The sequence below is a fragment of the Pygocentrus nattereri genome, chromosome 12 (assembly GCF_015220715.1).
Source record: "Pygocentrus nattereri isolate fPygNat1 chromosome 12, fPygNat1.pri, whole genome shotgun sequence".
Lineage (NCBI taxonomy): Eukaryota > Metazoa > Chordata > Actinopteri > Characiformes > Serrasalmidae > Pygocentrus > Pygocentrus nattereri.
Genome location: NC_051222.1, coordinates 33,043,632 through 33,069,457, shown reverse-complemented (window position 1 = coordinate 33,069,457; position 25,826 = coordinate 33,043,632). Strand labels below are relative to the sequence as shown.

General features: G+C 39.3%; 1 protein-coding gene across 1 annotated transcript; it reads right to left on the bottom strand.

The window, feature by feature from the left end:
• Positions 1-4,871: 4,871 nt before the first annotated feature.
• LOC119264671 lies at positions 4,872-22,262 on the bottom strand. The gene is made up of 8 exons (XM_037543295.1): positions 21,901-22,262; positions 19,349-19,969; positions 16,329-16,451; positions 13,362-13,529; positions 12,947-13,246; positions 9,498-9,620; positions 6,211-6,392; positions 4,872-4,964 (listed from the first exon to the last, which is right to left on the bottom strand). Exons 2-8 carry the CDS (start codon positions 19,377-19,379, stop codon positions 4,872-4,874), a joined length of 1,020 nt encoding a protein of 339 aa, XP_037399192.1. The 5' UTR covers positions 19,380-19,969; positions 21,901-22,262.
• Positions 22,263-25,826: the final 3,564 nt, after the last annotated feature.

Sequence of the window (25,826 nt, the reverse complement as noted above, 5' to 3'; positions counted from 1 at the left end):
ATACCAGATGGTGATGCAGCTGGTCAAGATGCTCTCCACTGTGGCTCTGTAGAAGTTGTAGAGGACCTGTTGTGGCAGGTTGACTTTTTTTTAACCTTCTGAGGAAGTGAAGGTGTTGTTGGCTTTTCCTGATGATGTGGGATGTGTTGAGTGCCCAGGTGAGATCCTCTGATATGTAGACACCAAGAAACTTGAAGCTGTTCACCCTTTCTATCATCGTCCCCTCGATGCTCAGTGGTGCATGCTCTCTACTTCCCTCCTGAAGTCAACAATCAGTTCTTTGGTTTTGCTGACATTAAGCGAGAGGTTGTTAGCGACACACCACTCTGTGAGGAGCTTGACTTCCTTTCTGTATGGTCCTTCATCATTGTTGGTGATACTGCCTATGATCATGGTGTCATATGCAAATTTAATTAAAGTGTTGGAGCCATATTTTTGGAGTGCAGTTGTAGGTGTACAGTGTATAGAACATAGGTGAGAGGACACAGCCTTGTGGACAACCTGTGCTGAGTGTGAGGGAGGGGGAGGTGTGTTCACCCATCCTAACACACTGGGGTCTGCAGGTGAGGAAGTCCATAATCCAGCTGCATAGGGTGTGACTTATTCCAAGTGTGTTGAGCTTGACGATGAGTCTGGAGGGATGATGGTGTTAAAGGCGGAGCTGAAATCGTTGAACAGCATTCTAACAGGTGTTTGTTCCTTCTGGGTGGTTGAGTGCAGTGTGCATTGCCAGAGAGACTGTGTCCTCAACAGATCTGTTTGACCAGTAGGCAAACTGGTGAAAGTCCAGGGTGCTGGGAAGACTCATCTTTATGTAAGTGAGGATTAGTCTCTCGAAGCACTTCATGACTATGAATGTGAGAGCAAAGGGGCGGTAGTCATTCATGCTTGACATGGTGGTTTTCTCTGGGATAGGGATGATAGTTGTGGCTTTGAAGCAGGCAGAAACAGCTGACTGTGCCAAGGAGATGTTGAAAATGTCCATGAAGGTGGCAGCCAGCTGATTGGCATACGTTTTCAGGACCCGCCCTGGAATGCCATCAGGGCCTGCTGCTTTCCGAGTACAGACCCATGTCAGTGCTCTCCTCACCTCTTCAGTAGTCAGTGTGAGCGATGCAGGTTGAGCAGTGGTCTTAAATTGTGCATAAAAGTTATTCAGTTCAGCAGGGAGGGAGGGAGGCATCTGTGGTTAATGGAGCACTGACTTTGTTCATGTGGTCTGCAATTGCTTGAATCCCTAGCCACATCCGTCAGAGGTCTGAGTTAGTGTTGAAGTGGGCTGCAATTTGTGTGCTGCACTTGTGGTTTGCAGCCCTGATTCCAGCCTTTAGGTTGTGTCTGGCAACTTTGAGCTCCTTGCTGTTGCCAGATTTAAAGGCTGCATCATGCTCTTTCAGCAGACCACGGACTTCATGGTTCATCCATGGTTTTTGGTTTAGAAGTTTGCGGATATGTCTAATTTGAGTCATGTCATCTACACACTTCTTGAAGAATCCAGTGACGGATGTTGCATATTCATTTACATCAATCTGAGACTCTGTGGTTGCTGTAGTTTTGAGCATATCCCAGTCAGTAGACTGAAAGCAGTCCTATAAGAATGACTCCACTCCATCAGGCCACACACGCACTGCTCTCACTCTCGCTTTATGTGGGCTTCATCTGCAGAGAGATGTGATCGCTCTTACTGAATGGAGGCAGCGGGGTGGTGCTGTACACCTCTTCCACATTCGTGTAGACGTGATCCAGTGTGTTTTCACTTCGTGTTGGGCAGGAGACGTGCTGATGGAGTTTGGAAAGGACTGTTCTGAGATCGGTTTGATTGAAGTCCCCCGCAACAATGAGTGAATTTTCTGGGTGTCGAGACTGCTGTTTGCTGATAGCATTAGCTAGTGTAGTTAGTGCTAGCTTAGCATTGCTTTACAGAGGAATGTACGCAGCCGCAACGATAATCACATTAAATTCACAAGGGATATAATAAGGTTTGCATCTCACCGCCATGTACTCCAGATCATGTGAGCAGAAGTGTCAGAGAACAGCTGAGTTGGTGACAACTCGATCCAGAAACACTGCCGTCTTCTCTGGGTCAAAGCTCATTTAAAATGGACTGAGGCAAAATCGACAACTATTCTGTGGTCAGATGTTGGAAATTTGTTTTGGAAACCACAGACACAGTGTCCTGTGGACTCAAGAGGAGAGGGACCATCCAGCTTGTTATCAGCCCACAATTCAAAAACCTCCATCTGTGATGGTATGGGGTTGCATTAGTGCCTATGGCTTATATTACACATCTGGAAAGGCACTATGAATGCTGAACAGAGGTTTTCATGTAGAGGTTTTAGAAAAAAAATGGCTCCCATCCAGACATGGTCTCTTTCAGGGAATATTTCAGCAAAACAATATCAATTCACATACTGCATCCATCACAACAGCATGACTTCACAGAAGACAAATCCAGGTGCTGAAGTAGCCTGCCTGCAAATGCCCAGACCTTTCACCAATAGCTGTTGAGCAGCTAGAATCCTACATTAATAAAGAATGGGACAGAATTCCTCTCTTAAAACTCCAGCAATTGATCTCCTCACTTTCTAGACATTTACAGACTGTTGTTATAAGAAGAGGGATTGGCTTGACAATGGTAGACATGGACCTGCCCCAGTTTCTTTAGATGTGTTGGTACAATCAAGTCTTAAATGAGATTATTTTTCACAAAATGGTAAAATGTCTTACTTTCAACATCTGATATACACTCACTGGCCACTTTATTATGTACACTAGTAAAAGGTTGGACCCCCTTTTGCCTTCAGAATTGCCTTAATTCTTCATGGCAGACTTTCAACAAGGTGTTGGAAACGTTCCTCAGAGATTCTGGTTGGTTATTTGAGTTCCTGTTGTCTTTCTATCATCTGGAACCAGTCTGCCCGTTCTCCTCTGACCTCTCACATCAACAAGGCATTTTCGTCCACATAACTGACTGCTCACTGGATATTTCCTCTTTTTCGGACCGTTCTCTGTAAACCCTAGGGATTGTTGTGTATGAAAATCCCAGTAGATCATCAATTTCTTAAATATTCAGACCAGCCCATCTGGCACCAACAACCATGCCACGTTCAAAGTCCCTTAAATCCTCTTTCTTCCCCATTCTGATGCTCGGTCTGCACTTCAGCAAGCTGTCTTGACCACCACTACATGCCTAAATGCACGGAGTTGTGGCCATGTGATTGGCTGATTAGCTATTTGTTATTTATTTTAACAAGCAATTGAACAGTTATTGTACCTAATAAAGTGGCCAGCTAGTGTATGTTCTACATTTTATTATGGATAAAATCTGGTTCTGTGAGATTTACAAATTATTATACTCTGTTTTTGTTTACATTTCATTTTACCCTGCATCCCAAACTTTTTGGAATAGGGCTTGAATTATCAGTTGTAAAAATGTTTCCATCTTTCAATTAGTTAAGTCAATGCAAAGCTTTAAAGTAATTGCACTACACAAAACAAAGATTTAGAAATCTAATATATTTGTCAACACCTCATAAAGGTTGGGTCATATATGTCTGCTGATCAGTCGATTAGATTATATACCCCAGCTTTGTAGACTGTTTTATAATGTATGGATTTTCCCTTTGTGTTCCTGCCTACCTGTTTGCTGACCTCTACTTATGATGAGTAGAGTTTTGGATTGTCCACACTAAAGGGTAATCCATTAAAAAATAAAAACTACTCAGCACATGCAGCCTGCCTACCAGAATTAAATAATACTTTTCCAAAAAAGGTTGTAGTGATTAATATTTCTCTTACATGGCACCTCTTTTAAATGTTTACTGAACATTTGACAAAGTTCCTAATTTGAAATGATCAAAACTCAACTTCAATTTCATAATGAGATTATATTGATAGAAATGGTTATTAGCTAAAACATTTCTTTGTACTGCTTGTGGGTTCATACAAATCATCACTTTCACAGAATTGTCATGGTTACAACAGGTTAGAAAACAGACCGTGTACAATGGTTTTCCTCTTGAACAGTTATTGTATTTGGATTTCCTCCCAAGGACAACAAGCAACAGAAATGGTCTTGAGATCCAGATGATCATGAAGATTAAATATACTCTAATCAATAGACCCTTTCTCTCACCTCATGTTTTGGTCGGCATACAGAGCAGGTGTCTCTTCTACCCATTCCCATGGTTACAAAAACACAACATGCACATTGACTGGTTAACTTGATCTGTATTAAGTCTAAACTATCTGAAGATAATTAGTAAACAAAAGAACCAAATCCTACCTCCTCACAGGCCTTATGATTGTGCAATTGAACACCTTCTGGGGTACTACCCTACCCCAGGGCAGGGCTATTTTTCTTCACTGGCTTTGCACTCTGGCTCTGCCTTTGAGTTGTTGCAGCAAGCATCAGTCTTTTTCAAACTGGACCTGCACAGCACCTTTAATCTTGTTTACGTCAGACAAGTGCAGGACTGAAACTTGGTCTTCTTTATAGTCTCAAACCACTATGAACATGTAGTTATGCCATGTGGGCTAATGAGTGCACCAGATATCATCCAGGTAATAATCGACGATGTCCTGTAGGAGGCATTGAACTGCTACATGCTACATGCTTATTTACCTAAATGACTGTGAATTATTTTTGTGAATATTTAGCTCGCATTGTGAATATTTAGTTCAACACTACCTGAGCTTCAGTAATTTTCTTCCTGATTGCCCAGGTCTCTGGCCTGCACTGTCAGGTGCCCCTCAACTTCAACTTTGTCTGGGGAAGCATACAGTTTCAGATTGACTATGAGGGTTATGACCCTAAGGAGTATTCGTGGGTCATGTCACATCTTTGACCCCTAGCTTATCAGACCTTTTAGTCATGACCATTCAACTGGCTTGGGAACATTGGGAGTTGTTGTGGAGGAGTCCTGTAATGGCCTGACCTGGGGCTGGGTCACCTGATAGCCATACTACAGAAGGACAGAGCTCCTTTTCAGTAATCAAGGGTAACAAGCCCCACCAATGCCTGTGTCTTGAGTCCAGCCAGCCCCATTCCTTTACATTGTCAATAAAGCTTTACACTTCTGATCATCTGATGCGAATAGAGATTTAAAATATATGGAACTATAGCTAATAAATGTGCTTTTCTTTTCTTTAATGGATCTGTTTGTACTACATATCTTTTCTCTTATTTAACCAGCATCTGTTCTTGACACTTACCTCCAGTAAACCCCTTTTGATCAGTGATCTCTTGGTAAACACAGGAACACACACTGTGACTACTGTTAATGGGAATGATGCTGCAACTTCCATCCATCAATTTATTGTATTCCCAGATTGAACAAAATAAAGAAATTGTAGGGCCAATCTTCTAGTCAGAAAAAATATTGAAAAGATTATGACCAGTTGGATCTTGATACACAAGTGTATGTTAAGATGTATAACATGAACTATCAGGTACTAAATTATGTTAAATATGAATTGGTAAATAGTAAGCACCTACATAGAAAAGAGCACATACATTGACTATGTGAAAAGTTAATAAGTATACACAGTGGATTATTGAGGGAAACAGGCTCTTCACATGCAGGTGGTGTTTTACACCCTGCTGTGTTGACAGCTGACTTAAAACATCCAGCATTTTTGTGGTTATGCCATCAGGAAAATAGGCTTTTTCCTAACTTCTTGATGGGCATCCAAGGAATGCACAGACATGGAATGCTAGCCTGCCTACTTGGATGAACGGACAATTGAACTAAGGAAATAATGGGAGAAATTCTGTTGAAATATGCTCATCATTTATTGAACGTTAAAAGGTTATTCACTGTTTGGGCAGTGGAACCAAATTAACTTAATTATAGACATTCAAACTCATGAGCAGTGAAGCAATTGAGAAACCATTTCCCTGTCTGGTCTGGATGCATCAGATAGTGGTTACAGTGCTCTACACAAAACAGCGTGTTCTGTAAGTTTTAAAAGGCCTCAATTTCAGATGACAACTAAGTAGTATTATTGTTTGTGCAAAAAATGATAATTTACATATTTTCACCTATTTGAAAGCAAAATTTCCACAAATTCCACAAATTATCTATCTATCTATCTATCTATCTATCTATCTATCTATACATTTTTGTCAACATTTTTTATTTTATTCATATTCCTTTAACTTTAAATGGAATGTATAGTATATATCAGTCACTAATATACTTAACTCACTGAAGGGTTTTGCTGGATGACGTTGAAAGGGCTGCTGAGCTGCACTTCGGTGGTGTTGTGCAGTATGGTTGACACCACAGGGAGCACGACTACTACGTTGTTCCCATTGGTGTTCTCTTTGTGATGATTGTTCTGGATATTTTGTAGATCCATGAATGTGTACCCAATTTTGTTTGATCTAGCTGAATTAAACAAATAAAAGAATAAATTAGTTTGGCTAATAAATAAATCATTATGCGATAATTATGTAAAATTTAGCTGCAAACAGTCAATGTCCTAGAGTCATAAACCTACTGTTAAGAAAGCTCTTTGGTATGTTCAATATTACTACATTATGAAATTATGTACAAATGTGGCTTAAATGCATTTGAAAACTGTCAGAATTCATAAGGCCATTAAGATGGCAGAAAATCAGTTTGGCACAAAATGCACATGCTGAAAAAAATCAGATTTGAGCTGCCTTTCTGAACAAGGCCTTAGATGCTTCATAGTCCCGTTTCTTGTTTTTCCTTGGTTTCTGTTTTGAGTTTATTCTTGCGTTTCTTGTCATTTTGATCAAATTTTGGATTTCTCTATCTGTCTATCTGTGTTTACCTATTGCCTGTTCTTAAAAATCTTTAGATAATCACCTATCACACAACCTGCAGCCTGCCTCTGCCTCTCCCAAAGTCATGTGAAGAAGAAAATAATTATACATATTTGGACATACATATATCTGGTCTGATATCTGGTTGATACATATATCAATCCACAGAATGCATTTTCACTGCTCCAGAGTCCAGTGGTGGTGCTTTACACCACTCCATTTGATGCTTTTCAATGTGCTTGGTGATGTAAGGTTGCATGCAGCTGCTCGGCCATGGAAATTTATGCCATGAAACTCCTGGCACACAGTTTTTGTGCTGGTGTTAATGCCAGAAGAGGTTTGGAACTTTGCAGTTAATAAGTCAGCAAACTTTATGTGCCTCAGCACTCAGCGATTATGCTCATAATCATTACAAAGTCTGCTTTGTGAAAGCTGAGCTGCTATGGTTCCTAAACACTTCCACTTTTCAATAATACTACAACTCACAATTGATTGTGGAATATCTAGGAGGGACAAAATTTGGCAAACTGACTTGTTGCAATGGTGTCATCCTATTACTGTACCAAGCAATTCCTTGAGCTCTTTAGAACAACCTATTCATTCACAAACATTTGTAAAAGCAGACTTCATAGCTTGGTCCTTAATTGTATACACTTGTGGCAATGGAGCTAAATGAAACCCCTGAATTAATTATTATCTCAAGACTTTTGCCTTTATAGTAAAGCCATTACAAAATGCATTGTTTTTTAAATCAAGGAGTCTTTAAGAGTGATTAAACAAATGTGATTTATTAACTTATTACAAAAATGTACTTGATTCATCACAATTAATTATATTTATTATCCATAATTTATTCTCCTTTGTCTGTAACAGCACACCACATTAACAGAGTTGTTTACAACTATTTCTACAGCACACATAAGGCTGCATCTTACACCCAACTTGACTGTCCATATCACATCTCTGTCATGTTAATTCCAACATTCAAACCTCCACTAGAGCATGTCAAGCTGGTTCTGAAACAGGTGAGAACCTGATCTGAAGAGGTCTGATCTCAGCACTTCAGGACTGAAATGTTTTACAGTACACAATAGGACTACACTTTCCAGAGTTGGCCCTTGGAAGCTTACTGGCCCTGAGAACATACCTGTCTGCATTATCATGGATTGTGCTGACCAGCTTTCTGATGTCCTAATCAACATCAACATTTTTCTAGAGTTCCCTCCAGTCATAATGAAGTGCTTCAAGTGGTTGGAAACACATAACACATTAGAACAATTTCCCTTCCACATGGGATCCATTTCAGTTTGTGCATAGCCTTATTCAGTCTACAGACAACAGTATATCCTCTACCTGTCACCTCTTACTGACCCATGGCCTGGTTCTGAATACTCCCTCTGCAACTGGATTCCTGGACTCCCTGACTGAGAAACCCCGGTCTGTCAAGATTGGCAAGTATACCTCCAGCACCATCATTCAACACTAGCAATCCTCAGGGCATGTGCTCAGTCCCCAGCTACTCACACTGCTTGCTCATGACTTTGCTGTCACAAGTATTGTCAGCATCCAGGGATGAGGTGGAGTGGCTTGCAGACTGTCGCAGAGACAACTCTCTCTTAATATTGATAAGACAAAAGAGATGATTACTGACTTCAACACACCACTGGATTTGTGTTGTGTGAATCACTGATGACAACACCTGCCTAACAAAGAAAGCCCAGCAGCAACTACACATTGCAAAAGAATGTATGAAATATGTGAACTCCTGTCCCCTCCATCTTTACTACTTTCTACATGGGGACAGTAGAGAGCATCCTGGAGTTAGTGGTTACACACTGTCTTGGGCCACAGGACCCTACCACAGATTTTAGGTCAGCCATTGAAATAGCTTTACCCTCAATCAATATCTAAGCCTACAAGCACTGCACCTGCAAGGCTTCCAGTTTTGTGGAGGAGCCCTCCTACTCCATTCATGGACTCTTCACTCTCCTGGCAGAAGGTACTGGGGCATCCACTCCACCACCATCAGAGGTTGCAACAGCTTCTTCCTGTTCTCTGCTTGCCTATCTTTTGACCCCGATTGTCCTAATGACCGCAGTTTTCAGAAAATGCTTCCTCCCCTGATATTTGACAAAGCATGCACACTTTTGGAAATCTATGTTTTCATTTTTTCTGAAAATGTTAGCACTACAGATAGCACTAATTATATAGTAACAAGTTGTAAAAACAAAAACTCATACTAATTTTCTACTTATTACTAAATTGTAATGGTGATAAGATTTTTTATTTATATGGACAGTCATATTTTTAAAAATGACTGCATTTAAATCATCTGGTTGATTTACTGCTTTTGCATATAGGCCCACCTATACATCTACAGATAGATAGATCTGACAAAAGGCTCTGAACTAGTTCAGCGATGTCAAATTCTCAAGCCAAATCACATACATTTTTATAAAACCTGTCCATCATTCTTAATTGTATTATTTATTAACAAAAAAATAATGTAATACAACTTGCTACCATTATTGTATTTTATATTACCTACTTCCTATTTAGAAATACAAGTAAGATTAGCATGAGTTTTTAAAAAGTGCAGTGCTATAGAGAGCTATATTCAACAATATGCATATATTCTTGTTGATTAATCACAGTCATTAATTTACCTCTAGTATGTTTTAAGTGTATGCATAACCAGTACCTATGCAGGTATAGTATTCGTCATGGAGCATTAGATATTTATCAGAGTCACACGCACATCCACCATCAGAATTATTACATGCAACATTCGTCCCACAGGAAGATGCATTGCAGGAAGAGTGACCTGTGGAGGAAAGACATAGTTTATGAAAACAGACGAGCCACATTCTAAAAAAAGACCATCTGTGCATCATACTGTACACACTATCATAACTTACAAATGTGAGTCTAAGCTGGTTTTGCCAATGGGATAGCATATTTTTAAAAATGTATACAAAAACCCAGTGAATTTTGTCCTGTTGTAATGTCCTGAATTCCTGCTGGCTACTTCCTGCCATCAGAGAGAGAAAGAGAACTGAACCAGACCAACTACGGCTGATTGTTGTCAATAGTTTACAACCCTATTTAAGGAGCTCTCCACTCTTGACTTCGTGCTGCCATGTGCAAGTTATTTGAAAGTTAGTATGTATGCCTTTTAGCAACACTCAATAAGCGTTTGGGAACTGAGGACACGAATTGTTGAAGCTTGGTAGGTGGAATTCTTTCCCATTCTTGCTTGATGTACAACTTCATTTGCTCAACAGTCCAGGGTCTCTGTTGTCGTATTATGTGCTTCATAATGCGCCACTCATTTTCAATGGGAGACAGGCATTGTCTTGCTGAAATAAGCAGGACGTCCCTGAAAAAGACGTTGCTTGGATGGCAGCATATGTTGCTCCAAAACCTGTATGTACCTTTCAGCGTTAATGGTGCCTTCACAGATGTGCAAGTTACACCCCCATACCATCAGAGATGCTGGCTTTTGAACTTTGCACTGAGTCCTTTTTGCACAGTCCTTTTCCTCTTTGGCCTGGAGGACACAACGTCCATGATTTCCAAAAACAATGTGAAATGTGGACTCGTCAGACCACAGGACACTTTTCCACTTTGCGTCAGTCCATCTCAGATGAGCTTGGGCCCAGAGAAGCCGGAGGCGTTTCTGGGTGGTGTTGATATCTGGCTTTCGCTTTGCATGGCAGAGTTTTAACTTGCACTTGTAGATGAAGAGACGAACTGAGTTCACTGACAGTGGTTTTCTGAAGTGTTCCTGATCCCATGTGGGAATATCCGTTACAGAATGATGTGGGTTTTTAATGCAGTGCTGCCTGAGGGATCGAAGGTCACGGGCATTCAGTGTTGGTTTTCTGCCTTGCCGCTTACTTGCAGAGATTTCTCCAGATTCTCTGAATATTTTAGTGATATTATGGACTGTAGATGTTGAAATCCCTAAATTCCTTGCAATTGAGAAACATTGTTCTTAAACTGTTGGACTATTTGCTCACGCAGTTATTCGCAAACTGGTGAACCTCACCCCGTCCTTGCTTGTTGCCTTTCAGGGATGCTCCCTTTATACCCAATCATGACACTCACCTGTTTCCAATTAACCTGCTCACCTGTGGAATGTTCCAAACAGGTGTTTTTTGAGCATTCCTCAACTTTCCCAGTCTTTTGTTGCCCCTGTCCCAACTTCTTTGGAACGTGTTTCAGGCATCAAATTCAAAATGAGTGAATATTTGCAAAAAACAATAAAGTTTATCCATTTGAACATTAAATATCTTGTCTTTGTTGTGTATTCAACTGAATATAAGTTTTAAAAGATTTGCAAATCATCGTATTCTTCGTACACAACTTCCCAACTTCATTGGAATTGGGGTTGTACATTGCCACCTGAGGGGCCAAAGATCTTGGTTAGCCAGTACTGATTTTCAGCCTTGTTCCTTGCACACAGAAATTCCTCTGGATTGTTTAAATCTTTCAATGATATAATATGATATAGATGATTAAATCCCAAAGTTCTTTGCTATTTTACATTGAGAAACATTATTCTTGTTGCAATTGTTGCAATATTTGCCCACATAGACTTTCACAGAGTGATGAACCCCTCATCTGTATGTCTAAAATACTCAGCCTCCCTAGGATGCTCTTTTTCTACCCAGTGATGCCACTGACCTCTTGTGAATTAACCTTCAGGTTTTTTTTTTTTTACAACTTTACCCATGTTTTTGCCCCATCCCAACTTTTTGGGAATGTGTCATTGCCATTAAATTCTAAATGGGCATACGTTGTTCAAAAAACAATAACATTTCTCAGTTTCAACATTTGATTTATTGTTTTTGTACTATTTTAAAAAAATAGGGTCAAATGGTTTGCACATAAGTGCTTTTTGTTTTCATTTACATTTTGCAGAGCATCATAACTTTTTTGGAAACTTTTTTTTTATCTTGTAAATAAACCTAAACTGGTTACTTGCTTCACTGATGCCCATGTTTGGTCTGGCAGCCAGTCTAAGAAGCACACTCTCATTATGTGTAAAGGCATTTTACCTAAAAAGGCTGGGAATAAAACACGCTAGTATGTGCTGTGTGTAAACATAGGAAAACATTTTGATCTTTGTAAGATTCTGAATGTTTACTTTTGAATGAAACTATCTTGGGGGAAATTCCTGATATCTTTTCTGTACAATATTACTTATCCAAATGACAATTAAATATTACTGACTTTGAAAACGTGTATAAAGCAAAATATCAGTTATATAGTTTAGTTGGGCAGCTTCCACAGCTTGCAATTGATTCCTCCATGCTTATATTATGGGACTTAATTCTTCCTGACAGGTGAAGCACTTGTTTGATTGTTGAGGAAATAGCAGGCTTGAGGTACCTGTTGAGGTAGCAGGCAGGGTTTTCTTCTGATAACTCTTCCATATTGATTGTGTTTGTGCAAAAAGAGTACAGTAGAAGAATAATCGTTGTAAAGTCTTTGTTAACTTCATTAACTTGTTTGGCTCACGACAAATTCTCTGGCTCAAACTATGTGCTAACATTCACAATCATGGACTCAAACCATGCCAGCTAAACCCTTCTGCAGGTCCTTCACTGCTCTTTAAGATTTTTCCCTAAAGCCGATAGCTATTGAGGGTTAACACAAAATGAAAAGAGTCAGAGAATTTATCAAGAGTACAAAGAGTCAAATAAGGTCCAAGACCTAAAACTCTCAAATTCCTTTTATAGATCATCAAATATAACATTTGTGCATTAATATTTGAAGAAAGATATTCTTTGCAGCACTATGCTCACAAATTAAATGGAACAAATGTGCGTTTATCCTTATAAGTCAGACAATGGCTACAAAAGAATTGCCCCTGTCCCACATCTATGTATGATTTTTTTTGTCTCCAGCATCCATGGTATCTGTCGTTAAAATAACATAACAAGAACTTTTATTTTTGATATGTAGATACAATTAAGTAATTTGCATTTTTTCTCAAGTATTATTTTACCAAGAGCACATCTACCTTTGCTCATCTAAATAAATAATCCCATCTACAACAAATATAGATCAGTGTTTTTAACACAGATACATATACAAAGACAATTCTCAACACTTTTTTGTGATGACTTTAAACTTACTTACTTGTCCTATAAGCTCCTCTAATTGGAATGAGGTAGTAGAGGATCAGTCCTGCACCACAGTCTAGATTCTGTGCACTGCCATTGACTGGATCACATGAGTTCCAGGTCAAATTTACAGAAATTGAACTGTAATTAAACCCAGGTTTACTTAAGCAGTAGTAGGCCATTTGATCTCCACCAGTACCATTAAAGCGATACCATCCTTCTTGCAAGTTAAGGTCAAGCATTTTCCAGACAAGCAAAGAGCCGAAGGCAATGTTCCGCCATGGGTCAGAGAGAGTGCTGTGACCTTGACAAACATCTGATAAGAAAAAGTATTAAATAACAATGAATATGCATCTCAACTTGTATGTGTTGTAATAGAATAGATTAAATACACAGAAAAGTTATTATTTCAGAGATCTGATGACCACTACCATAGTTGAGGCATTCTCCCCACTGTCCATCTCTGGTGTAGTTATCAGTCGTGCTGCACCATGGGTTAGGGCGATCAAAACTAACACAGTCATGATGATATGATCCATTGTAAAAGAATGGGAAAACACATGGAGCTCCTTTAGAATTTCCATTGGCCGTCACATTATCTGAACAGAAACAAAATGTTAAACACATTACCGATTGATAGTTGAAACAAGCTTAAAAATATATTAACCCTGTGTGGAAACCAGTGATAGAATCCAGAAACAAATGGAGGTCATTCACATGCTAACAGGTATGTACAGGTAAGGCTTAAACAAAGGCAAAAAGGTCAGAACTCGATCAAGGCAATTCCATTGGCTCAGGCAGAAGTAGTAAACTAGAAAACCAACCAGGAAAACCAGTGGAAAACAAACAGCTTGGAGATGCACAGCAGGCTGAAACTTTACTTCCCAAAGACCTACAGGTTCTACAATCCCAGATTTTATGCTAAATCTAAGTGAACACATGGCAAGGGAAACAGGTAAAAGCAATCAGTATTTAGGAGAATCTGAATGTATAAAGGTTGGCTGTACAGAGTCTGGACTCATGTGACCTCCCAGAGGATTCTGGGAGTTGGAGTTCTCAACAGAGTGAGAAGCAGAGGTTTCAGTGGAGCCAGGGAGAGGCATGACAATCTTAAGTAAGTTCATGATTAATCTCATCACTCTTTTAACATAACTGCGTATACGATATATTTAAAAGTATGTATTAAAATTAGGAGCAAAAAAAAAAAAAAGTCTCGCAGAAACCATTTTAAAGACATTTAACATTTAAAAAAAATATATAAAATTTGAAGTATTTTGGGCTTCTAAATTGTCTAGTTGACCAGTGGTTTCAATTTTAGGCTTAGACCATCACAGTATTATAATTACATTTAGTGTTATTTATGTATTTTTTATTTATGTATGAAGACTGCATTTATTCTTAAAAAGGATAAAATAACATGAAGACCAGATGGCAGAGATAAAATCAGAGCCAATACAACTATTTGGAATGTCTCGAAAAAAAAGAAAAAAAGAAAAAGAAACCACTGTTGTATTAACAACCAAACATCAAAGAGGTCAGCCAAGGAAAATATTAACAGTTACAGACAGAAATATTGTGAAAGCTGTGGAGAAAAACAATAGTCAGTGACCTCACCAACAATCTTCACAGGCAGGTGTGAAGGTATTGCAAGCCAATGTTCAAACAGAATTTCAAGAGCAGAAATAGAGGGGCCATTGCACAAGATGCAAAGCACTTAATAACAGAAACAACTGGAAGGCCAAGTTAGATTTTGTCAAGAAATATAGGGCCAAGCCACAAAAGCTCTGGAGGAGTTTTAATTGCTGGAGCAGGTGTTTTATGGACTGATGAAATTTACCTCTACCAAAGTGATTGAAAGGCCAAAGTGTGAAAAAAGAATGGACCTGCTCATGATCTGAAACATACAAGCTCATCAGTCAAGCCCAGTCTACGTAGTGTCATAGCTGGGCTGCTTCTGGAATGAGCTCGATGACCTTTACTGATCATGTAGATCATAATGGTTGTATCATAATGAACGCATAAATACAGAAAAAAACAACTTTGTCTGCCAATTTACAGAGAAATGCATCCAATATAAATGGGAGGAACTTCATCATGCAAGACAAAGACCAAAACACTGACAACACAACAAAGGACTTTATCAGATGGAAAAAGTGGAAGACTATAATAGACTGGCCAAGTCAAACTCTGCATCTTAAGCCAACTGAGCATGCATTTCAACTCTTGAATAGTTGATTGAAGGAAGAAAACCCAAAAATACACAACATCTGAAAGAATGTGTAGTAAAATCCAGGAAAAACATCATAAAAGAAGAATGCAACAGTTTATAGCATTCATATTGTAAGAAATGGATATCCATTTGAGATATCCATTGAGATGGTGATCCAATGGTGATCCAATGACATGGGAGAGTGGAAATGTGAACATTAAAGTAAATGTGTTATTTGTGGATATTCTAGGCATTTTAGAAATCCTGGCCAAACACATTTTGTCCTAGAAAAAGAGGATTGATCACCCCAGATTGGGGCTTGTCAATGCTTAATAAATGCTTGTTATGGTCAAACATTGATTGATGTAGCTCATACCATCCACACCTGTGAGTGAAATACAAGATTCCTAGTACCACTAGTGATTCAGATTGCTGCTGGTCATGTGACTTCTCCTTTTAGCTGCTCTCACAGAAGCTACCTTTTGAAATCAGAAATGACATCTAAATTTTGAGCAGCATTTTCATGTAAATAAGCAATTTCCTTCATCTTTTGTGAATATTACCAACATTTTCTTTATTTGTCCTACACAATTTTTAAATATGTTTCCTTAAAAAGACAATCTAAAGCATGTTTTTTCAACGCTGGTATTGGAGGCCTTCCATCCTGCACATTTAAGTGTTTTCCTTCTTCGAGATAGCCAATTAAACTCAAAAATAGCAGATTTTAATGAGCAAATGATTTGGATTGGCCCGTGACCCTGACGGAGAAGTGGCTTAGAAAATGGATGGATGGATGCATGATTTGGATTGGGTGTGTTTGGAGCAAGAAAAACACAAAAATATGAGAAAAACTGATCTTAAACAAAGTTTTCTTGATGACCTTACTCCTTTTGGTGACCTTATGTTTAGGACAGTCCCTGCAAATTCACACAAGTGTACCAAAGACTACACAACTAAAATTACTTTAGTTCAGATATGTGTTTACTAGACAATATGCCCTATACATTTTTAAGTACTCCAAAAATATTTTAAAATATTGCTCACTAAAAGTGAAAATGAGATTATGAAGTTGATTGTAGTTTTTTCTCTTATATACATGTTACATGTTGTATATGTATTTTAATAAATAAAGTGACATTAGCATTAATGTGACAGAGCGTGAGTGAAGGTGCATGTAGGCTTTACTTACAGTAATGTCCAGAATTAATCCTTTCGTCAATGATCTTGCAATTTCTGGTTTTAGATGGTATTGAAGTTTTTACTGTAGTCAGTACTGTAGGTAGTACTATAGTGAGCGCAAACACAGTGACCCCTGGTGGAGAGATGCATTTTAGTTTATCAAATTGCCATCATCATATACACTATTTGGCCAAATGTATGTGGACAGCGGACCATCACACTTACATAAGCTTGGTGGATATTTCATATTGAAATAATGGGCATTAATATGGAATTTGTGGACAAGTGCTTTAGTGCTTGGTGGTCCAGCTCTGTGTGTCTTCCCTGTTTACTGCTTTGTAGCTGAGCAGTTGTTTCTGTTGACACTTCCATTTCATAATAATAGCATTTACAACTGACCAGGGCAGATCTAGACAGAAATCTCATGGGCTGACTCACAATCTCTCTATGGAGAGTGTGTGGATATGTGCTTTACTTTATATACCTTTTAGCAAAATGTGTAGCTGGAACACCATGAAATCAGTTGTTAAGAGGGGTGTCCAGAAGTTTTTGGCCATACAGTGTAGTGCCAACAAATTGATCCATACTTTGTTATTTTCTCAACTTGATTATTGTAATGCATTACTCATAGGACTTACTATAACTCATAGTAGAAATGTGCTCTAGACTAGTTGTAGCTCTCTATTATTTAGTACTATTTTTTCTTATTATTTATGCTCCAAATTGTGCCTTAAGATCTCCCAATTCTGGCCTTCTCCATATTCCACATATAAAACTGAAAAAATATAGCCTTTTTTATTCATGCACTAGAATCTGGAAGATCATCTTTTTAGCATTTAACTAGCCTTTGTTATTTTCCTTGCCTTTACTTGCATACTACCTTTGTTATTTTCACATTTTTATTGTTTCATTTATTTTTTTTTTCATTTTTATTATTTTTGTTCTTTTTGTCACTATGTGTTGAATGTTATTGTAATGCCACAATTTTATTGTAGCGTCGAGGATGAAGTCAGATCAGATCTGTGACTGGAGCGTGCAGGCAGGTCAGAGTTGGCAGGAGACATGTGAATTCCAGGAGGATTCTGGGGGATGGAGTCCAAGGAATACGTGACATTTATTCTTTAATATCACTACCTATTGTCTTTTATTTCTGTTAGTTCACAATGGAAAGCACTTTGATGTGCAATTTAAATGCATGAAAGATGCTACATAAAGTTATTCTTCATTTTCCCCTGAGTATTATTCAGAATGTTAATAACAATCATAGTATTATATAATTTGTGATTTATGGGTAGTATATTATATATGGGCTCTTCTTCATAGCCAAAAGGATGACTGAGGTCAAGTACTGACTATGAGGACATTGAGAATGCTACATAGAGTGTGTATATTCACCAGGTTGAACCTGAGTTCCTACAACCTGATCTGGGAGGGGAACAAATGGAAGATGGCCTTTTATAAGAACCCTGGACACTATAAGTACTGGATCATATCCAATGGCTTTGCCAATGCTCCAGCTGTGTTCCAGTTATTCATCAACAAGGTAGGCCTTTTTAGCAAGGCTGCTGAAGCACAGGTTATATGCTAGACCAGGGGTGGGGGCATTCTTTTTCACAAGGTTTTAGTTTATCCTATTTTATGGATGTGTTCCATACGTCGTTGAGGTAAGCTTATCACTTAGGCACATTCTTCTATTGCTACTGGCCACCCAGGAGTCATAAGGAATCCTCAAATATTGCCTTCAGATCACCACTGGGGTCCAGCTTACATGCTGATGTTCCAAAGTTTATAGGTCCCTTTGCAGTTTATGCCCAGTCCAAGACTCCCAGGCAGCTCCCAGCTGACAAACTCCAGCTGAAACACTCCACCTTATCTGAGTACTAACACCTGGTTCTTTGCCTCACTATTAGAACTCATTCCCCCTCAAGTTTTTTGTGCAGCACCAAATTTATTCTACATGCCTTTGCTCCATCATTCTTAGCCTTTTGATCTCTGCCTTGTTTCCTGATATTTTTATGATTTTTTTTCTTCCATAGGTTTTTTCCTTGCCTTAGTTTTTATACTTCCTTATACTTCAATGATACTAGATGCTCTTATTGGTGGGACCTCTCAGATTCTCAGGATTCTCTACTTTTCAATGCCGAAGTACCAGCCACCACTATTCCCCTGGTTCCTGTCTTAATAGCATGTTCTGCCAGTGGATTTACAGTTTTGTCGAGGCAAAGAAGTATGGGAGCCTACACACGTACATCAAAGCTTATCTCATCACAGGGACGCTCTGGAATATGGGCCAGGAGAGAGGATTTGACTGTTGACCTCGAAACTGAACCTTGGTTTATGCTTGAGGAAGCGTTCTCCCTTTTATCTCATACCACTCAAGATTATTCACAGGATAAATACATAAAATAAAGGACCTTGTCAGATTTCTCTCCTTCTTCACATCAATTAAAAGTCAATGTTTGAGTTTTGGACTCTGACTTTGATCCAATTTGGTAAAATGGCCCATTTAATTGCTACTTTATATCTCCTCAGGGCCTGCATATGTACAGATTTTCATATCTACACTTACACAGATATTCACACATCTCTTTAGTTGGGTTCACATGGACTTAATTATTTTTTTCGTATTCTTTATTCTACTTATTGTTCCTCAGAGTTTTAATAGTATGCATACTTGACTGGTCTGTTCAGTATGTTAGAGGTCATTCATGTGTGTTAATCAACCAAAAACCCAAAGACTAAAGTGGAACTGAATAAACTAGTTTCTAACTATCATACTCCAACAACACTAATGTTATCATTTGCAAATACTCAGTAAAATATAATTAGTTGATTCTCACTGCTGATTTGCTAGTGCGAGCTGGTGTTTTTTATATTAGCAGAACTGAAATGTTGGAAATGAAATTAAAAAAGCCTGTTACAATACAACAGAACACAAATATGTATCATTTTACAAAGTATTTATGCAGAAAGTCTTAAAGACCCCATTTTTGCCCTCCTTTGTCAAAAATAACAGAATATGTTACTCACTTGTAAAAAGGTAGTTGATGTTTACACTCATTTTCTAAATCCTTCTGCTGATTTCTTGTCAAAGGAAACAGATGTGAGTTATGTTACATCAGTTTGAATTTGTCTCAATATATGTGGATGGGTTATAATTCCTGGAAATCTCATTCATTTGCATTTTGAAGGTGTGACTTGTCTAAAGGCAGTAAATGAATTGCCCTAAGCAATGTACCTTTGTTCTACATATTAAGATAACAATATGTATGATAATTGTGTATGAGAAATGACAGCACTACCAGTAGGGTACGCACACAAATATGCAAATTCTTCTGGGGTTGTTATGTGTCTGCACAGTGTGTGTTATCAAATGAAATGGTACAATTAACATGTTTTTGAGAACAATGGTCTGTGGTTAAATCCTTTGTATTTCAATCATTTGATCCTTTCCTGTGGTGGTGCTGGGAATTGGACACTTTTTGTAATGTGCCAGAAGGATGTAGGACAAATCCAAAAAAGACATCCAACACAAAAAGATAAACATAACATCCATCCATCCATCCATTTTCTAAGCCGCTTCTCCGTCAGGGTCGCGGGGGGATGCTGGAGCCTATCCCAGCAGTCTTCGGGCGGAAGGCAGGATACACCCTGGACAGGTCGATAAACATAACAGAAGGCAGTAAATCCAAAAAGGGTCAACAGACAAAGTAAAAAACACTCACAAATATGTAATATTGGATCATTTTCCTCAATAAACAAATGACCAAGCATAATATTTTTGTGTCACTTAGTAAACTCTTCTCTTTATCTACTTTTAGGACTTGTGTTAAAATCTGATGATGTTGTAGGTCATATTTATGCATGTGTGTTCTCTTGAGGGCCTCTCTCACCCCCTCCCGCCAGAAAGGGAGCTAATGTAAAGAATAGCATGCCAATGGTATGAGAGCAGTATTTCCTTATGGGTGTGTGTGTCTCTAACAATGTTATGTACGTGCGTCCATTCAGCATATAAGACCATTTAAAAAATATATTGGAAAAGAACGTCTTCCACTCTTGTTTCATAAAGATTTGTTCTTGTTTTAACACTGTTGGACAAAAAACAACAGAATGGTGTGGACTGCTTTACATGTCAGTCAAATGGCCATTTCTATGGAGTTTCTTGACCCCACTGAGCAACAAAGCACATCATTTTGTTTGGCTGGTCCAGATGTTTTCTAGAATGGCTGTATATTTTCATATTTTTAAACAAACTAAAATAGATATATTGTGGATTATTAATGGTTGCTAACAATATTCTATTTTCTCATTGTCTCTTTGTTTGTGTGCTGATCAGGTTGTTTCTGGGAGGTAGTTTTACTGTAGTCCATTATTCAACAGTACATTTAGTATAAGGTAGTATATGACTATTTTATATGATGCATTTTTTACTTAGCTAAACTGTTGCTTTAATATTTATTGTATCTGTATTTTGATTCCCCTTCTATCCTCTGGAAGACACTGTCACCTCAATTTTGGTAGCTTCTGGTGCTCATCTGTTCTTTTTTTTGTTGTTGTTGTTGTTTTGTTTTTTTGTTTGTTTGGTTTTTCACCTTGATTACTGTACTGTCTAAGTGATCTCTGAATTTATGGTTCAGAGCAAAGTGAACTTCATTTTGTGAGCATTTCTTCAATTTACAATTGTTTAATTCTTCAGTGTGTAGATTATTTGTGTCTGTGTCTGCTGCAACATGCTCACTTAGCTCACATAATATGGTGGTAGAAAAATAAAACATAATAATCACATTTGAAACATATAGGCACTGATGTTCTCAGTGGACATCATTAATGAAAATGATAAAATAAGTTGTTCACCTTATTTTTATGTTCACAAGAGTTTTATATTCAGAGATAAAATCCTAAAAATTAATGCAATTAATTGTGTGTAACACCTCCCTAAAGGCGCCCAATATAGATTTAGGGGGCATACATCTCTAAAATACCAGCCACAGAAAATTTCAGGTACGGTTTAGCTAAATAAGCTAACACTGTATCAATATTAAAATTGTGCCTCCATAAACTTTACTATTACCTTATTAAATAACAATGTGTAAAGGGCGAAATTTAGAAGAAACAGCCAACACGTGATTTAGAGGAAATAAATGAGGAGCTATTTATTTAACTGTCTGAGTTTATCCCTCAGTTATAAAAAATGAAATTAAATAAGGAAAAGAAATAATTCCAAATCAAGTCTCAAATAAATCAGATGCCTAACTCTCAAAGATAAAAACCCCAACCTAACACATATCCTTTAAACTCTGGTTAATAAAATACAATAAAAGAAATGAGTAAAACTACCCTTCGTTTAGACAGTGTGTATTAAACACTCAGCTCTGTAAACGAACACAAAACGAATAGAAGTAAATCACCCATGAAACAGTTAAAGCGCTTTTTGTTGGTTCCCATTACGTTGGTGCACTTTAATTTTACTCCAGACAGCGAAAATGACTCGACTGAGTCAACCTAGTCAGTTGACTCATTACTGACTGTTCAACAGGGCTCACTGAGGTGGCGTCTCCGGTAACCATAACAACAGCACTCACGGTTCATGAAGCTCTCCGGTGAAACGCAGCAGTCCCAGCACTCACAGTGGGCGACAATGCAGTCCCCGCATGGCATGAAGTTCAGGACGCCGTACATGCTCAACCAACACACGAAGCCCGGACACGCCGCTCAAGACAAGTGTTAGCAACCGCAGCTCCCCCAGCTCTCAGTCCGCCGCTGTGCACCAGTACCCCACAGTCCGCTGAACTGCTTCTCTAGCTGTTCCGCAGTAAAACTGAACAGAAACACTGCAGTTTGGGCCGCTATATAGCGTAATACAGCCTTAACTTTGTTTTAGAACGAAGCAAAATCTATAAAATGCACCGGAGAGTCAGAACACAAACTTCTCTCCTCCACTGTCCCCCAGTCTCTCCCTTTTAGTTCCGCCCATACTCAACGCGGATTGGATAGAAAAATGTCGGTCAAGCTTTCCACTCATATGACTGGCTGAGCTGAACAGGAACCCAACAGATAAATGGCACGAAAACAGAAAAGGCTTCTGGGAGTTCTTTTACACTTACATTGAAAAACAAAGAAACTAACACAAATACAAATAAACGGGACATTGTTAATTCATTGTTCTACATTCTCCCCCCACTGAAAAACCAGCATGTCCCTATGCTGGACTCATATTATATCAAAAGTTAATGCTTTCTAGGCTTAATACACTTGCAATAAAGTTAGGTCATGGGAACTAGACATGGTGAAATCACAGGTGCATTTTTACAAGCCATGCATACAGCTAGGGGGTAAGACCACCAGGCATTATAACTGTTGTAATGCAAAGGAAAATACATAAACTCGCTTTTGGGCATTTTAGCACTACACTGCTTAGTTACCACTGGTTCTTTACTTGGATCACCTAAACTATCATATGTTAAATGCTCAGCGGGCCTCTTACTCCTCTCTGACCTTCTCAGACCTTCCGTTACCTCTGCCCCATTTGCACTAGGGTTATCACCTGTCCCCTGCTCACTCTGGCTCTCTTCTACTTCACTAGCAGGTGAAGATACTAAAGCGTCAAGTGAGTCACACTCTAAAGGATTAGCTACTCTATCAAGGGGTAAATACTCAGCCTCCCTTATTGTCTCTCTTGACTGCCCTTGGTCACTCTGGAGATTCTGTATAGTGTCCTCAACATAACTCTCATATTCACATTCACTATCTGAAAAATACTGTATGGCACACTTTTGATCCTCATTAGCCTCAGCTGATGTTAGATTAGAAAAAGGTTCAGACGACTTTGGGTCAGAAGCTGCTTCCTGGTGTTTGGTCTTTCTTCGCCTAAGAGCTCTTGGGGAAGGAACTGGACTAAAGTCATCTTTGCAGATGCAGCATGAGCTAGCTGATAGGCCTGTTCAAGTTCCCTTTTCATCCTGGACACATACTTCATATGTGATGCAGTTGAGGCCCTGTCAGCAGAGATTCCAAAGCACATGTCTATGGGCAGTCTAGCCTCTCGGCCAAATAAGAGGTAGTATGGGGAGAAGCTGGTGGACTCATTGGGAGTGCAATTATAAGCATGTACAAGGTGAGTAATGTGCTGGCTCCGCTTTGACTTCTGCTGTGCGCTCAGGGTTCCCAGCATATCCAGCAAAGTTCGATTAAATCGTTCTGGTTGGGGATCTCCTTGAGGGTGATATGGTGAGGTCTTCGATTTCTTTACTCCCAGCATTGTCAGCATCTCATGGATCAACCTGCTCTCAAAGTCTCTCCCTTGATCAGAGTGGATTCTGGTGGGCATGCCATAGTAAATGAAATATTTCTCCCGCAAGGTTTTGGCTACTGTTACAGCTTTTTGATCTTTGGCGGGAAAAGCTTGTGTGTACCTTGTAAAATGATCGGTCACCACCAGAACATTGCATATATTCTGAGAGTCTGGTTCAATAGACAGGAAGTCTATACATACAAGATCCATGGGTCCAGAACTACTCAAGTGGGACAAGGGAGCAGCTCTCTGAGGTAGTGTTTTCCGCTTAAGGTCTGACAATAAGCCTCTACCTCAAGCTTCATGTGAGGCCAGAAAAATCTGTCACGTACTAGGGCATAGGTTTTGTCAAAACCCAGATGTGCATTGTCATCATGCAGAGATTTTAAGACAATGTTATGAAACTGCTTGGGAAGCACTAATTGTTGTCTTTTTCTCTGATGAGCCAGCCTAATGTTTCTGCACAACAGTCCTTTCTCTACAGACAGTTTGTCTCATTCCCTCTTCAACACCTTGATTTCGGGATGCTTTTTCCAAATACTTGTAACCGGCCTATTCTGACTTAGGGCCACCCAAATTTCCCCAATACAAGGGTCACTTTGCTGAGCAGCCTGGATAGTACCTTTACTAAAGGTAGGAAGCTGATCAACTCCCACTCTGGTACTCTGATAGTATACTTTAGGAACGGCTGATGCATGGGCCCCCCTTTCACTCACAAGGTAGCTTGGTTGAGAGCTAATTTCACTATCAACGGAAAGTCCCTGGCACATAACACGAACACCAGGAGCTGGAATTTCTTGCCATTCATCATCTACCAAAAGACTTGCATGTGGCCACCTGGATAAAGAGTCTGCATCTACATTCTTTCGCCCTGGTCTATATTTCAGACCAAATGTGTATGTAGACAGGGCTGACAACCAGCTGTGGCCTGCAGCATCCAGCTTTGCTGATGTCATTATGTATGTCAAGGGGTTGTTGTCCATTCTGACCTCAAAGGGAACTCCATATATGTAATCGTGCAGTTTGTCCACCACCGCCCATTTTAAAGCTAAAAATTCCAGCTTATGAGCTGGGTACCTCTTCTCAGATGGGGACAGACTTCTGCTGATAAAAGCCCAGGGTCACAATTGGTTATCATTCTCCTGATACAAGACCCCACCTAAACCATCCAGGCTAGCATCGACATGCAACACATAGGGCTTCTGGGTGTCAGCAAAACCCTAGCATGGGAGTCTGAGTCAACTGACTTTTGAGCTCGTTGAATGCAGCATCGCACTCTACAGTCCATCTGGAGCCAAAGGGCTCAGTGTTTTTGACATGAATTTTATTCTGAATCAACTTCCCAGTGTTGGTTTTCAGGCTGGCATGAGATAAAGAGCCTGAAGCAACTCATTGAGGGGGCAACAGATTCTGGAGAAATCCTTCACAAAATGATGGTAATATCCACAGAATCAGACACAGAAGAGTTCTGACACAGTCTGAGGCTTGGGCCATGCCGACACAGCTTCTATCTTTGACGGGTCAGTGGATATGCCATCTTGGGACACAAAATGACTGACATAGGTGACTGAAGTTCTCCCCAACTGGCATTTATCCAGTGACAACTTCAACCCTTCGTCATATAACCGGTCAAGAACTTTAATGAGTCGGTCCTCATGTTCTTCCAGGGATTTACCAAACATGATCAAGTCATCCAAGTATACTAAGACCTCCAGGAAGTTCATGTCTCCAACTGTGCGTTCCATGACCCTCTGAAAAGTGGCAGGAGCTCCAGAAATCCCTTGTGGCATGCGTTCAAATTGATAAAAACCTAGTGGACAGATAAAAGTTGTCTTTTCCTTGTCAGATGTGTTCATAGGGATCTGGTAGTATCCACTTCTCAAGTCCAGAACTGTGAACCACTTGCTTCCCGACAAGCTATGAAGAGCGTCTTCGGGACAGTGTATTGATCCGGGGTGGTTCTTTGATTCAGGGTCCTGTAGTCCACGCACATCCTGACCTTGCCTGACTTCTTATGAACGACTACTATCAGAGATGCATAGGGACTTTTGGACTCAGAAATGATGCCATTCTCCTTAAGTTCCTGTAGATGCTTCCACACATTATCTCTGTCTGCAGGAGCTAAGCAACAAGATTTTTCTCTGAAAGGTTTTGAATCCGTCAATTGGATCTCATGTTTGGTACTCTTAGAACAGCCTACATCCCACTCATGACAAG